A 17442-nucleotide genomic window follows, 5' to 3' on the forward strand; every position below is an offset into this window, starting at 1 on the left:
TGATACGATAATAAAATGTTATTACAACATTAAATACTTCTATTATATAGATTCCAGTGTTGTATTTTAGGAAAAATCCTCCGAGGTTTTAAGGTTTTTCCCATTTGTTCCTTCTTTCCCGGGAACCAAACGGAGAATGCACTTTTATGAGAAATGAAACTCATATAAGCCTTTGTCTTCCATAGAATCCCTTCTCAGAGTTTTTGTTATTCATTAATGAAGGTAAAGCTCTTTCCTTTCTCTCATTTCCCAAGAACCAGACTAGTAAAATATACCCATCAACTCTTACCATTAGCTCGCGGCAGAGGCTAGGGACTCTCAGGAAAGAGATTGAAAGGATTGCCCTTTGATTTTCTTTTTTGTTTTTTCTCAAGAATCAAGCAGAGGATAACTATGAGCTGGTAAGTGGTAACCATCCATCATCTTCCATAAGAGTCCCTCGCAGTTCTTGACCATCAAGTGGTGATTAGCTCTTTCCTTTTTGTTATTCTCCTTATTAATGTAGAATATTTCATATAATATAGAATATGTCTACCAACTTCACAATTTATATTCTCTCCCTTATAAACCCCAATCCTTAACTTTGAAGAGTGATGGTACATTCCTTTATTTTCTATCAATTTCCCTTCAATTTTGTCCTTTGTGCAAAACCTTGAAACCCCAAGAATGGTTGAACCTATATATGCCATCTTTGAGGAGAGAGAGGAGCTCATGGTGTCACCAACTGGTGGCAACCCAACTCTGAGAATAGCCCATTTTCTTAAACCCTCTGTGTCTTCCATTGATGAACTTCCTCCACCTTTTCTCTCTGTGGAACCCACCATTTCTGAGCTTGAAAATTTGCCTCTGAAGGTTCATTTCAAAGGTTGGCGTCTTATGGATGAGAATTGGAAAATGTGGGTTGCAAGCTTGCATTCTAAGTACCAATCCATATGGAAGGAAGGTGGAATATATGAAGCAATAATGTGCTCCAAATATTCAATATGTAGACACCAAGATTTGATTCTTGGTCTTGCTGAAAAATGGTGTCCTAAGACCAATACATTCATCTTCTCTTGGGGAGAAGCCACTGTTACTTTGGAAGATATGATGGCTTTAGGGGGCTACTCTGTTTTGGGTGACTCTGTCTTAAGCCCTCTTATTACCAAAGAAATGGAAGAAATTCATGAGATTTTGCTTGAAGCAAACAGAAGAGTAAGTCTTAGCTTCACAGCCAGTCAGCATAAATGGTTGGAACATTTCATGGGGAGTGGTAGCAAACTTGAGCATGAAGCATTCCTCTCATATTGGTTGTCTAAGTTTGTCTTCCCATTGTGTGAGTATCGCATTGAAAGGCAAAATTTTCCAATTGCAATACTCTTGGCTAGAGGAACTCGAATTGCGCTTGCACCAGCAGTCCTCTCCAGTATTTATACTGATTTGGGTTTGCTGAAAGAGAAATTAGTTGCCTCAACAAAATTGGATACTGAAGAGGTGCTTAATCTTTCTGCACCTTTTCAATTAGTCCAGCTTTGGGCTTGGGAGAGATTCCCAGCACTACGGCCAAGTCCCATATCCATCTCACAATGTGAGCCAAGGCCTGCTCGCTGGTCCAAACTGAAAAAAGTGAGTATTGAGAATGTGAGGTTGGCTATAGACACTGCTGGAGAAAGTTTTCAGTGGCGGCCTTATGCTATAGCAGCAAATCATAATTGGTTGTTTCCTAAGTTCTATGGAGAAAAACAACAGTGGGTGTCACTTGATGCTGCTTTGGACAAAGAGTTGGAGTCGTTTGCTCTATGCTTAAGAGTCAGTGAGCTTCTTGGACTACACTGCATTCAACAGTACCTCCCACACCGAGTTGCAATGCAATTTGGAATTGATCAAGATCTTCCAGGTCATGTTGTTCGATATAATATGAGCCAGGGTATTGCTTGGAGCCATTACAATAGATCAATTGGTGATTCAAAATTGTACATACCACCACGCCTTTTTGAGGCAGATGTTACCATGAGATACTTTGAGTGGTGGAAGCAATCAATGTCTGCTCAGAAAGATGCAATTAAGAATTTCGTTACCCGGCCTAGAGATTCAAGAAGAATTCCTCGAGTTTAATCTAGAAAGATGGAAAATTACAATGTCTTTGTTCCACCTAGTTCTTTTGTAGAATGTTTTAAAATGGACACTGTCAAGGAAACTAAACTCCTGGGAACTTTGAGTGAGAAAAGACTGGCTATTGATGTTAAACCTTTTCCAGTCTCTGTATCTCAAAAAATGTCACACTCAACAGCTGATGGTGGAGCTCCTAAAAAGAACTTGCTGATGATACCAGAGGCAAAGGACATCCAGAGTGAAGGTTTAATGGGTGAAGCGGAGAAAATTTTGACAGATGTAACTGTGAGAGAAGTGGAACATCCAACAAACATTGTGGTGCATGTCAAAGAAAATTATGGGAAAAGCAGTAGCTATTGCAAAACTGAGATGCCGGGATTGGAGCTTGAGGCTCGGATATGCAGGCTTGAGAGAGCAGTTGCTGAGCTAAAAGCAGCAAGAGCTAATAACTAGTTTGAGAACAAGCCTGCCAAATAGGAATTGTAGCAGCAAAAAGCAAAGTATATAAATTGCAAAAGCTTGTATTAAAATTTAAAAGTTATGTATTGAGTGCCTAAAAATTTTCTTCCTGAAGTACCTGACCAGGCAGTACAACAGTTATTATCTTTCTCTAACAATTAGTTTAGACAACCCTCGTCTGAATGCTTTGTTTCACCGAATTTCACCTGGGACTGTTATATTAGAGCTGAATGTGTCAATTGCCTGTGAAGTTTATTGTGACTTGGTCCTGCCTGATATAAATAAGAATTGCTACAATCTAGTGAAAATCTAAATATTTGAAAAGTGGCCTATTCTTCTGCTTTATTGCAAAGTTGACATCTTTTTGTAGGGTAGTCTAACAGTGTAGAGCTCATTAGCTCTGTCATGATATTCAGGTGGAAGCTTCAAATTTTTTTGCATGTTGATGGTGGTTAATGTTTAATCACATTTTACTGTATTACTACACATTCTGTCTGCACACACATGGTTAAAAATCCTGATATATCAATGTACCCAATTGCTGTATATTTAAACCAACACAACTTTTTTCACAACTTATATCACAGTTTTTGGAATTGTTGACTGTGAGCAGTAGAAAACAAGTGGGTCTATGCTTGTATCCATCATTCATCATTTTTTTGTAATTGTGAAATTTGTTGTGAAAAAATTGTCCATAGCATTATATTAAAATGACAGTACTCTATTTATTAGACTGAACTCGTAGCAGTAACATTTAATACCACAAGAACTATACAACCACGAGGACTTATTCATGATTATAACTATGCACAAGTACACAACACACACGAGTCCATAGCTGCAAGAAAACCGTTTTGTTTTGCAGAGTAGTCTTCTGCCCTTCCTCTAGTCTAGAAAAATATACCATGCATGGATGCATTATCTACCACATCCTCTTGTCTAGTCCAAAGATTCCGAATATGAGACTCATGCAGTGATCTATCATGAACCAACCTGACATTAACAAGCTGTTATATGAAACCCTAACCCATATATAGAGAGCTGTAACTTAGTCCATATAGTAATAATAGACCCCATACACAAGAAATAAGGTGTGCTAACTGCCAAATAAGTAATCAAGAACCAATAATTGGGTTATCCCGCCCATCTCTCAACCTTTATTGTATTCCAACCAATTTGGTTTTCTTCAAACACAAAATATTGATGTCCAAGTTAACTAAAGAATGTGGTCGAATAAAAAATTTGGAGTTCGATCATTGTCTATGCCAAAAACTAATTGGTGTTAATTATCATGAGCGAATGTAGTAGGTTGAAATTATCTCTTAGAATAATGATGTATATGTTGCACACATTAAGTAAAAAAAAAAATCTTACATTCTCAAGTTTGAAAACATTATAAATTGGAGAACAACTCACCAAATTGAAACTATAGTGTTCACAAAGGGATTACAAGAGAGCAGCAGCCAATTTGTCTTTTTTTTTTTTTTTTTGCCTTCAATTCTCATCATTATGTATCTCATTTTTTAACTTTGAACTTGTCTGGTCTACTCTACTATTGTTCTGTGTGGCCTTGGCCCCCTTTTCCTTTTATCATATGCCTTAATTACCAATAAACAAAAATATATATATATTTGTGTTCTCAATTTGTCTTTTTCATTTTTTTTGTGGGGGGGGGGGAGGGGGGTTGGGGGGGCAGGGGTGTGGGGGTGGGGGTGGTGAGAAACAGCTTATAGTGAATTTGAACATCTTGGTCCATAATTTCAAAGGGCTTATTTGGTAGGCAAGCTCAAACTCACATTTTTAGTTTTTAAACAACCTTACATATATTTTCATACACTTTTTCACCTACACGTATTTCAAAAAATTACAAACAACATTATTCAAACTCCTCTACAAAATAGGCCATAAGACATGCGATGACCATTATCCAACTTATATGGGAAAACTTTCTACAAGAATTATAAAATAATATGACTACATTAGTCACTATATCTGTATGTGACTGTGCCTGATGATGTTTTCCTAAAATGGTGTACAATGCTCCAGGATATAAAATTCCGAGCAGCCAAAGAAGCGCCCTTTAAACTTTGCATTCTTAACCCGTACGGCTATATTACAGGAAAATCATTTTCACAGTGCCATTTCTTATCTGACCGGCCATGCAACAGGCCTATGAGAAAGTCTAGTACACAACGTTGCATTTGGATAATGCTTGTCTTTGATTTTAAATCTATAAAATTTAAAATTCCTTGTTAAAATTGGTTTATACTTATGATAATTTGAAATTATAAAATTTAAAATTTAGAATCTATTGAAGTACTATGTTTTAAGGGTTTCTAAAATTTTTTGAGTCTAGAATTAATTCAACAAAGTGCTTGAATTTTAATCACCTAAATCCAAATCCACATGCCCAAATTTTATTATCTAAACAAACCACAAAAAAAAAAAAGGAAAAAAAATTGAAAACAAACTTCAAACAATTGATGTGGTAGCCTGTAATTGATGTGTCATAAAGTGAAAATAGTGATGGTCCCAAAACTGATTTTTCCTTTGTTTTGGGCTAGTTCGGCTTAGCTCAAACTGAATTTTCCTTTATTTTGGGCTAGTTTTTAAAATGTTGAGTTGATTTTTCTTTCTTTTGGGTTGATTAAGAATAGCCCAACAACTTTTTAGGCATGAAAAGCCTCATTTTTACATTTAAAGGATGAAGTCATCAACACCTAGTTTATATAATATATATTTAATATATATATATATATATATATAATTGCAATTTTCTTAACACAGAACTACAAGCCGCAAGTTTTTTCCACCTTCACCTACAATGTTGTGTATTACTCCATTTTACAAGTGATTTTGATTGGTTTAGGCGCGGTCTTGTGTACTGGGCAATTTCGCAAACACCCCTAGGCCCTAGTTGCTACTAATTATATTCTACCGACTCAATTAGGTGTGAAAAATGTTATGAAATTTATTGTGCCTAGCATTATTCTTAGCCTATATACATAAAGTATTGAAAAACCCTAGCTTAAGCATTTTACCTTACTTTAGAAAAACCTTTTTTTTATTAGTATAATTTACCCCTAAAGATAAGTTTGTGCATTGTGTACTACAAATATAATATAACTTTATATAATTTAATAATTATAAAATATGGAGGGTTTGTTACATGTGTTTATATTATTATCATGTTATAATAATTTTGTTATAAAGTTAGTGATTCAAGAACCAAAATAGTAAAATTAGTAATTGTTTAAGCATTTTATTAGTTATGTAGATACTTAGCGTATTACTTATGTATGGATGAATATAGCTATGTGGGCCAATTTAATACGGTGACAATGGGTTGAGTTTTGTTATTTAATTTGAAATATTTTTTATAAAAATAATACTCCAAATACCTAATGACAACTTCATAAAAATTAAAAATGTTATACAAATTTAACAAATTAAAATGGTCACACTTACCAACATTAACAATAAATAATGACAATTGATAATAAACTATATTGTAATGATTTTAAAATATGAAAACTCTAAAGAAAATTGTAAAACTTCATATATTTGCCTTCTTTTTTTTTTTTTTTTTTTCTTTTTGATAACTCAATATATTCAATTTTTGTTTTATTAAAATTTGTTTGGTTCAAGTTTCTTAATAACCCCCTCAACAAAATTCCTAAAGCTGCCACTGGACATTGTCGTTAAGACTGTTGCCCACTTTAGCATACGTCTAATAATTCCACCTCATCCTTTTAATTTTAACCCCCACAAATCTTTGAAAACGAAAAGTTATCAGGTGTGATGACAGACATTTAGGAATATTCTCAAAAAACATCTTCTCAAAACTTAAACTTTCTTCTTCATAACTGAGTAATTCCCAAGATTCAAAAGATTCCCATACACCAAAAGATGTCTCATCATCCGAAGAAAAGCTCGTTCCCTACTAACAAAGAAATAGTTCAATTAAGGAGGTTTTAGGGGGAAAAAATTGTATCTTCATATGATATTTAACATACCTTATCAAAGATAAGCACCGCAAGTTTAGGAGCCCGATGAAGCAAGAGTGGTAGCAAATGCTCTATAAGAGAATGACGACCAAACCCAAATTAAAATTTCAAGTAGGCCAATTTATGAAACATGGGAGGATCAAAATCAAATGCATTGCGAAGGCATTGCACATGACAACATAATAATCATAAGTCACAACAACAATATTACTACTTGTCCAAGAAGAAGTATCAAACATGTTTTACCTTTGTGGTGCGTGAGTCCAAATGCAGAGATTTAACATTATAGGGTGCTCTGATGAAGACACATACCCTATTTCCATATTCTCGAATATCAGTTACATCTATATCTGTGGTCTCAAGGACTGCTTCAACTAAGTTGGATAGGTTTCCCAACAGAATGGCTTTACTTAGATGACCTGCGAAATAAATGTACTCGAGAGATGGGGCGTTTATTTTGAAGTGCTGAGGATGGATACAAAATTGTAATCTTTTCAGTGTTGTCGGTACAAGTCTTGGAGGATAGGGCAGCAACTAAGGAATTTGGAGAAAGAGTCTGGGTTTGCATTCTTCACTGCTTCAAATGAAGATGCAAAACCTTGAGACTTGGAAATCCTGTGGCTGAAGGAGGAGGATTAAGAAAAATACTGCAAACTAATTTCGGCAGAGGCGCAACTTTTTTAGGGGATTGGCACTGCGAAGAGCCCAGACTCTAGACACGATATGCGCAAATGTAAAACCCCTGTACCGATCCCAAGAAGACATCATAGGGAAAGATGATATCCCCATAAATTCAGCTCTGTCAAAGTCGAGAGTTGGGACCCAAAGTCCAGTGACTCCTCCATCGCTTCGACAAAAGGCTTCTGATAACAGCATGTTTGGTTATGAGAAAGGAGAGGATATGACAGAGGAGAGACTCTGGTAGATTGCTGATCCTGTCCAGCATTGTTGATTCTTTTAGTTCTAGTTTTTGGCCTTTTTAGGTGAATTTAGATCCTGGTTACAGATCGAATTATATTTTCGTTCCTACATTTTCACCTTATTTCCACTTTAGTCTATACTTTTTTTTTTTTACTACTTTTAGTCCACCAAATAAAAAATCGTTCAATTTTGGTCCCTACTATTATCTCATTAAAGGAAAATAGCCTACATGGCAAATGGAGTACATGTTGGCACATAGAATGTAGACGTGGTTATTAAAATAATAATAATAAATTTTATTTCACATTTAAAATTGTCATGTCAGCATATAAAATTTTTTAAAAGTAATAGTTGATACCCATTTTCACGACATATTTTATACAAGCCCAATTCAAATAAGCCCGACTTCATTGTGGGCTAAATTCATGTATTATATTTTATTTTATTTTTTTAAGCATGACCCAAGCCCATATGACTTATGGGGAAAATTGAGGAAGTGTAGTTTGGAGGGTATGGGTCGGTTCCTTTCGGACCTTTTGCATGAGCCCAACCTATGCGTGCCACCAAGTGGATAAGGGACACTGGTAGCACCTCAGGCTCATAGAGGAGGTCTTGTACCCAAAATTTCCACCTCAAAAGAGCTTTCATGCTCTGGGTGATTGTGCCCCTAATTTTTATCCCAGCTTCATTTTCCACACCAAAACACAGCTGACTCTAAGAAAAATGCTGAACAGCCTAACCTACTCAGCCACCCAAATGTAGTTTTCTAAGGCCTGCAAAGACTAGAGACAGTAGCCATGAAGAGGAAACAACTTTGTTTCCAAAATCATGCTAAAAGCATGCCAAACTCTCCCCTAAACAAAAGCAACCTAAGCCAAAACACCAAATTAGTATCATGGGAGATAAAAGCCTCTTTCACTACTCAAAAACCAGTTATTGGCAACACTTCAAACTCTATATAAAACTCTCTCATCAGTTCAAAACAAAACTAATCACATTCTACTTAGAGACCTGAAATTTCAGAGCAAAAGCCCATTCAGTTAGTCGACAATCTCACAATTCCGAATCTTAGGGGTAGAAATATGGGTATAGGGGAACCTTCCCTCTCTTCCTCACGACCTCTCTCAATTTCCTATTCTCAGTAACTGTGAGTCGAAATTTCAAACTTGTTGAATCACGTTTTCCCCATAAAGCTGAAACTTGAGAGCAAAAACCCATTGAGCTAGGAAACATTCTCACAATTCTAAACCTTAAGGGTGAAAATATGGGTACAGGAGAACCTTCCCTCTCTTCCTCACAACCTATCTCATTTTCCTCTTCTCGGTCACTGTGGGTTGAAGTTTCAGACTTGTTATGTTTTTACACTTTTTTCTACACTTTTGTTATTAGCATTTTGATTCTTTCTTGTCAAAGTATCATTAGCCTTTTGTTCATTATACATTTAGAATTTTGAACTTGATTCTCCACAATAAACACCTTTAAAGAACCTAAGGGGAGATTTGAGTCATTCTCGCATTTTCGGCCCTTGTCGCAAAACATCCCCGATAGTAATTTATCAATTTTAACTAAATTAAAAAAAAAAAAATCACATGAATTAAGATTTGAGTGGATTTTGAACCTAAAAATTTTAAAACCCAAAAAATTATCAAAATTTTTTTTTTCCTTCTTTATTGGGAAGAATAGGAAGAACTCAAAACAGAACATGAATTCATGTTCTTCAAGCTTTGGACAGCCCCAAATGGAAAAAATAAACAAAACAAATATTATGTTGAAGAGCCCCACACTCTCTCACCTGATTCAAAGCAAAACTAAATTCAAAGCCCCTCTCTCTCTCTGTCTCTTCAGATTAAGACTCAATTGTCACCTTCACAACCATGGTTTTCAGATCTTGTCTCTCCTTATCTCAAGTTCTCTTCTCACACAAACTCTCTTTCTCTCTCTCTCTCTCTCTCTCTCTCTCTCTCTCTCTCTCTCTCTCAATTTAAACCTTCGACCATTATTGTATGGTGTTTGGATTACTCTATCTTCATAATTTGGAATTGGCAGAAATATTATTTTCATTCCTACATTTTCACCTCATTCTCACTTTGGTCCTTACTTTTTTGTTTTATACGTTTTTAGTCCTCAAAATAAATTTAAAAAAAACTATTCCATTTTAGTTCATACCATCATCTTACTAATGGAAAATAGCCTACGTGACAAATAGAGTACATGTTGGCACACAAAATGCTGATGTGGCTATTAAAATAATATTAAAAATGCCACATCAACAATCAATTAAAAAAATTAATTTATCAATTTTAACAAAATTAAAAAGAAAATATAAGAACATATGCCCAAATTTTCTAGCATTTTCTTACCATTTCTTGTCACCCAAATACAAAAAACACAAACACAAACCCATCAATCGATCTTCAGCAACAACCCAATAACCCATCTTTGATAAGATTTTCTTATTCTTTGAAACCAAACACAAAATCACAATGACCTGAAACTCAACTTAAACCAATGATCCGAAATCTCCAAACCCGCCACATCTACATCCACAAGCTTTAATCCTTCACCGATCTTTAAACCAATCACAACCATCTGATCTTCTACTTCTATTTCACCGCGAGGAACCCAAGCCGAAGCTCCTCAAGCTTTAATCATTCACCGTTTTGATTTATGGGTTTCAAATCCAAACACCATACAATAATGGTCGAAGGTTTAAATTGAGAGAGAGAGAGAGAGAGAGAGAGAGAGAGAGAGAGAGAGAGAGAGAGAGAGTTTGTGTGAGAAGAGAACTTGAGATAAGGAGAGACAAGATCTGAAAACCATGGTTGTGAAGGTGACAATTGAGTCTTAATCTGAAGAGACAGAGAGAGAGAGGGGCTTTGAATTTAGTTTTGCTTTGAATCAGGTGAGAGAGTGTGGGGCTCTTCAACATAATATTTGTTTTGTTTATTTTTTCCATTTGGGGCTGTCCAAAGCTTGAAGAACATGAATTCATGTTCTGTTTTGAGTTCTTCCTATTCTTCCCAATAAAGAAGGAAAAAAAAAATTTTGATAATTTTTTGGGTTTTAAAATTTTTAGGTTCAAAATCCACTCAAATCTTAATTCATGTGATTTTTTTTTTTTTAATTTAGTTAAAATTGATAAATTACTATCGGGGATGTTTTGCGACAAGNGTTTGCAGTCCATGAGAGAGCAAATGACTGTGGTTTTTAAATATGTTGATGCAGAAGGCTTTGTCAAAGAACGTTTTTTTGGGCTTATTCATGTTGCTGACACTGCGGCTTTGACTCTAAAGAAGGGGTTATATTCTTTGTTATCTCAACATTGCTTAGATATACAAAATATTCGAGGGCAAGGATATGATGGAGCAAGCAACATGCGAGGTATGTGGAATGGATTACAAGCTTTGATTTTGAATGATTGCCCATATGCTTATTACATCCATTGTTTTGCACATCGCTTACAATTGGCATTAGTAAAAGCATCAAAACAAGTTAATGCATTAGTCATTTTTTTCTTGCATTGCTCTTTCTGATCAAAATTGTTAATGCTTCATGCAAGCGCAATGAGCAATTGAAAATTGCCAATGCTAATGAAATAGCACGTTTGATTGATCTTGAAGAGCTTGAGACTAGAAGTGTACTTAATCAAATTGACAATGACCTGTAGAAACACGTTGGAGTTCACATTTTAGATCAGTTTCTAGCTTATTAAGGATGTTTACTTCAACTATTGAAGTTTTACAAAATATAATTGATGATGCAATTGATGGAGAACATCGGGCAGAAGCAGAGTAGCTTATGAGGGTTTAACTTTATTTGAAAATGTCTTCATCTTGCATCTTGAGAAGGAAACTATGGAGATCACTAATAAACTTTGTCAAGCTTTGCAAAGCCAATCTCAAGACATTTTAAATGCCATGCATTTAGTTTCATCTACTAAAGCACTTATCCAAAAATTTAGAGATGATGGATGGGATGGCTTACTCACCACTGTGATATCATTTTGTGAGAAGCATTGCATTGATGTCCTGGATATGAATGCTTATTATGTTTTGAGGCGAGGTCGAGCTCGTAATCAGCAAGATAACATTACAATTGAGCATCATTATCGAGTAAATATTTTTTATGCTACAATAAATTCTCAACTACAGGAACTAAATTATCGATTTGATGAAGATGCAATGGAGTTACTTAGGCTTAGCTCAGCTTTAGAACCTCGAGAGGCATTAAAATCTTTCAGAAGTAGTGATTTTTGTTTGTTGGTAGAGAATTTCTATCCATAAGATTTCACAGATTATGATAAACAAGTGTTGAAGAAGGAGCTTTATCATTTTGAGCATAATGTAGTCCAGGATCCAGAGTTCAAAGAATTGAAAGTTTATTTGAGTTGTCTCAATGGTTAGTGAGAACTAGAAATTCAGAATACTACAAACTTGTTTATAGAATAGTAAGACTTGTGCTTACTCTTCCAGTTTCTACTGCTACTATAGAGCGAGCACTTTCAGCTATGAAAATTATCAAAACTAACCTTCGAAACAAAATGGAAGATGATTTTTTGATGGACTCTTTTATGTTATACATTGAAAAGGATATAGCTTCGACATTTAATTTGGATTCAATCGTAGATGATTTTGAAGATTTGAAAGAGCGTCGAGTTCCCTTTTCATAGATGATTGTATAAAGAAACAATAGTGTTTCATATCTTTTGTTTTTGTTAGTAGATGATCGTATCTTAATATATTAAGAAACAATAATTTTTGGGTATTTGTCTTGGTTGATAGTTTATTAATATTATATGGATGCGTATTTGAAGAAAATATTTTCTTATCTCCCCCCCCCCCCCCCCCAACTTAAAATCCTGCGTCCGTCCCTGCTACGAGTCTACGATACCATTTTATTGTCATCAAATTCTCAATTTCTTTCAGCCACTGTCACACGTATTCACCAAACCATTATTCAAGCCAATACACCAGTGTCGGAGTCTTACATCACATGTTGTGACTTGTGAGAGAGTTGGCTATATACACCAAAAACAAGATATCCTTTTCTTGGTGAGCACATCTACCAAGGATTTTTCCCAAATTACTTTGCCAGAAATATGCTTAATCTCTGAACCATAACAGGCACATAACTGTTTCGCCAGCAATATGCGTAATTTTCAGTTAAATGAGTCAAAATAACTTCAATGTGCCAAGGTGTTTTTTTTAATCTTAAGATTTTGAGGGTTTTTTCTCCAAAAAAAAAAAAAAAATGAAAGAAGAAGAAGAAGAAGAAAAAGATTTAGAGGGTAATATCTATTGGTAGGCCGTAGGCTTAAGCCAGATCATATTGTTTTAACTTTTCATTGAATAGAGCCAGACCATCAAGACAAGTTGGTATGGTCACTTGGCGTTATAATAAAGATATGAGATTCAATCTTTACGTGGGTTTGAGGAAGATGAAGGATTATTCTTTGTGTGTGGCTCACTCGTTGCACCTAAAAAAATAAAAAATAAAAAAAGTAATGAGTTTCGAACCTGGAAGGTTAGGAAGTGGCTTTATTTTATGAGAGCCTCGTTGTACACCAGATAAATAGCCAGTCTTGGCATTCATGATTAATAAGAAGAGATTATTATTTCATACCAAGTTATATATATATAGAGAGAGAGAGAGAGAGAGAGAGAGAGAGACAGAGAGAGAGAGAGAGAGAGAGTTTCTTTCAAGGTATTTTATACGTGCGTGCGTCCCAACCTATTTTTATTGTTTTCGGGATACTATGAGTCTACGATATAACTTTATTGTCATCAAATTCTCAATTTCTTTCAGCCACTGTCACACGTTTTCACCAAACTATTATTCAAGCCTGAATGTTTAAATAGTGTGTAAAATAACTTTAACGTTTTGACCCCCAAATTACTAATTCAAGTTTATTATCCAACGATGCGATCAAGCAATATAGATTAAAACAATAAAGCAGGGCTTGACCAAAAATGAACAATCACTATAAACAGTGACCACAATGCTCATTCACACAAGGAATGAGCATCCAGACATGCAAGCTAATAAGCTCAATGCAAAGTATCATTTGCATGTCTAACACTCAACCGGTACAAAAACTCAAAGTAATTGCATCAAAGATATAAAATCTAACAAGGGCACAAGAGTGACGTATTTAAAGAAAATGCATAACATTTAAGAACAAGTACTAGGCTACAAAAAATGGGTACAAAAATATATAGAGTATTGAATATAAACTTATATATGCATAAAACTAAAGTATTTAACACAGAACTGAGCAAACCCATAATAAAACATATCCAAAACATAACAACAAAAACGTAGATAACATAAAATAGGATGCTTAAAAGAAGTTTCTGGTTTTGTTCCCCCTCAAAATGATAAATGGTACTCACCCTCAAGAGCTACCCTTTCTTCTTCTCTAAAATTCTCCCCTTTTTTGACCGGAATGGCCAAAAGGGCTGTTGCTGGGTGGTAAAACTGTCAAACTTTGCTAAAAGTAGATTCATCTTCTCTTGGTTTGCAGCCAACCTATTAGATTGCTCATTTTGGACATCTTGGAGTCCATCAATCCTTTCAAGTATGATTTGGAATGCATCTGGAGGTACTTCAAAGGATGATGAAGCTCTGCTCCTTTTGCCATGGCCTCTTGAACTTCATGGTTGTCCTTCAGCTACTGTCTCAGTCTCCATTGATTCTCCTTCTTCTTTGACACCCTACTCTTCATCACCTAGAAGATAAACTCTTATCCGTGTAATGGTTAGAGTATTAATGGTTGAGAGAGTAGGCATGAGACTGATGTCTCGAGGAATGTCCATACCCTTTGCTCTAAAAAGCCTCATAAATAGACTAGGGAAAATCAGCTTTGCCCTTGAAGTGGTTCTTGTCTCATCAGCAATGATGAAGAAGATAGGAGCACTTATATCAATGTAGGTTTTCAACTTGAGCTCCATAAGAAAAATGCCTCTAGCATTATTAATGGTGGTCATCTTCTTCATGGGGTACAAATTGAACATCATGATCACTGTAAGACATCTCATGTCAACTGGAAAAGCAGTAGTGTTGAGGCATCTCCTCTCTCTAACTCACCAATAAGAGATTGGACAGTTTCTATGGAAAGCATCCTATCCTTGTAGTGTGTGAAATCACGGTCCAAGTTCTCAAACCCCAACACCATCAATATCATTTAGATCTATGTTGAATTTGTGTCCTCGTATCCAACAGTTGATCTCATCCTCTCTTAAAACAGTATTAGCATAGAATTCTCTAATCAGAGGTTCACATAGCCCAGGCAGATCACTCAGTAGCTTATCCCAACCTCTGTTCTGAAAACAACTGGGAATAAAAGTGTCCTTCAAATCAACCAAATCACAAATCTTTCTTGGATGATGGGTGCCTTTAAGTAGAACTGAGTGTATCTCTCAAAATGTTTGGTAGACTTGAACTCTATATTGTCCATTTTCAACCTCTTGTCACCATTCTTTGCAGTGGTTTTCTTCTTTGTAGGAGTCATCTGCAAAACTATAGCAACAAAGACCACAAAAACAGAGCACAAATATGGTAACCCAAACAATTAGTAACAAATTAGAAGCACTGACAAGGACAAAGAGTTAAACCAAATATTTAGTCTACAGCTCAATTCAGACACAGCTTGTTATAAGAGAACACACAATCAACAAAACACAGCAGAGTTTTATCATAAACTTTTAAACATATCACAAAGTGAGTGTGTGCTCAAAACATTCCATGAACAACCTAGGGCAAAAAGCAAAAACACTTGAGTAGTGATGCAAATACCAAACAGTGTACATCACAAAATCCCTAAAATCCAAGCAAATGTCTACAAGACATTTTACAATGGGTATGATATGCATATGAATGTTCAAATAGCGTTGAAAACACTATGAACGTTTAGACCCTCAATTACAAAATTTCCAATTCAAGCTTTATACCAAACAATGTATGTGTGGAAAATGATAACAAGCTTATAATAGAATTGATAAACAATCTAAACCATAAATAATCACAATCACAGCAGTAATTAAATGGTAAAGATAAAGGGAAGAGAGATGCAAACACAAGGACAACACGCGATGTGTTATTGAAGAGGAAATCGAAGCCCTTGGTGTAAAACCTTTTCACCACCCTCCAAGCAGCCAATAATCCACTAGAAAATGTAGTTGGGATACATGAACAACAATAGACCCTCCAAGCCTAATCTACCCAAGTACCTAAGCCCTCCAAGCTTCCTGCTCCAACGAGCTTGCGCCGAACCTTTTTCTTTTCTAGCTTACTGGATTCTGCTATAACCTATAGCATCAACCAATGAATATTGGTTCCTTCCAAACTGCTTTCCTTAACACCAAAATGAATCTTCTCACAGACATGGGTGTGATGAGAAAAGGATTTGGTCAAAGACCTCTCAAGGATGTATCAATGGAGAGGAAGAGGGTAGAGGAATTTGAATAGTCTCTTAATGAAGATTGGGGATGAGGCAATCTTGTTTTTCTCTAGGGTTTCTCTTTCAAAATTCTCTCTGGAAGCTCTCTACATTTTGTGGGTATAAGGATCTATATATAGTGGTGTGTGTTTGGAATATGAAGAGTCAGTTTTTCCCAAACAGGGCTAGTTGGCGGCTTGGCCTCGCGACTGGTCCAAGTCACGAGTTCAAGTCACGAGATAACAGCCTGGCCAACCTGGAACTTTTGTCCTGTAGTGCAACAGCTGGCGTGACCCTTCATCTCCCCGCATGCTTCTCACGTGCACAGCAGTTGGCGGCTTGCAAGTCGCGAGTCAGTCGCAAGTCCTAGCCGCGAGCCCCTGCTTCTTGGCACAAAGTTGAGAAATTCTTCACACTCTCTTCACACACTACCCGTACATGAATCTCACCTAAATACAGGGTTACTAAGTACTATATTACAAGCAAATTGGCACAAAATAAAGCCAACAAGATGGTTGATAAATTTCAACCTTACAATCTCCCCCTTTGGCTATTTCGTGACAAAACCCTATAACAAACTCTAGACTTAATGCGTCAGTTGGGAACAGTTGGAAAACTCACTCACACCTAACTCTAGAATCTGTGTAGCTCTTGAACCATAAGAACAAGTAACTCCTGAAACACAACAACACAATAAGTTCATTGTATGCAGAAAACTTGTAATGCATATAGAGCAAGTATAATGTGATCAAGCAAAATGGAATATAGCAATACACCATGGCAAGACCTCAACAAGCAATCACTATAACCAAGTGATCACAATGCTCATTCACACTTGGAATGAACATCCGGACATTCAAGCTGACAAACACAAGGCAAATCACTTGAATGACCAACACTCAACCAATGCATAATACATGCACAAGAGTGACAGTACTTATAAGGAAATGCATAACATTTAGTTATAAGTACTGATTTAACAAAGCACATAGGCTGCATAAAGCAAGCTACAAACCATAAAGCCTACAAAGTGCATAGAAACAACCCTAAAAGCTTACAAAAGCAATGTGGATACAAAACAAAAACAAAAACCTTAAAAACCTACAAAGGTACTAGGTACAACCCAAAACAAAAAGTAAGATATGCTGAGTAACATCAAAATGTATATTGAAAAAACTACAGAAATAAATAACTGTATCAGTGAACCACACATTTTCCAAAAGTATAAAAACCATATCAACACAGGATAAAAACTATAATAAACATAATAGAGTATGTAGCAACTATAAACACTCCCCCTTTCAGTATGTAGACTCCTTTTCATTCTTCATTCTTAAGCTTCTCTCCCCCTTATTGTGCTGCTTTCTCCCTTTTTGGCATGAATAGCTAAAGGCTGTCTTCCAGCTTCTGTTGTATGTTATCTAATTGTAACCAATGGTTCTGAGACGCATTTGAGTTTGACTGTGAAAGGAGTTAAGAAGCCGTTCCAAATCAAAAATCCGATGAAGCACATTTTCAATGAAGTAA

The 17442-nt window shown here is 35.8% G+C and overlaps 1 protein-coding gene across 1 annotated transcript; it reads left to right on the top strand.

Moving 5' to 3' along the window:
* The first annotated feature begins 666 nt into the window (after positions 1–666).
* Positions 667–2094, top strand: LOC111996569 (serine/threonine-protein phosphatase 7 long form homolog). Its single transcript, XM_024028554.1, has one exon. It carries the CDS (start codon positions 667–669, stop codon positions 2092–2094), a length of 1428 nt encoding a protein of 475 aa, XP_023884322.1.
* Positions 2095–17442: the final 15348 nt, after the last annotated feature.

Source organism: Quercus suber, unplaced genomic scaffold (assembly GCF_002906115.3).
Source record: "Quercus suber isolate HL8 unplaced genomic scaffold, Cork oak 2.0 scaffold_326, whole genome shotgun sequence".
Lineage (NCBI taxonomy): Eukaryota > Viridiplantae > Streptophyta > Magnoliopsida > Fagales > Fagaceae > Quercus > Quercus suber.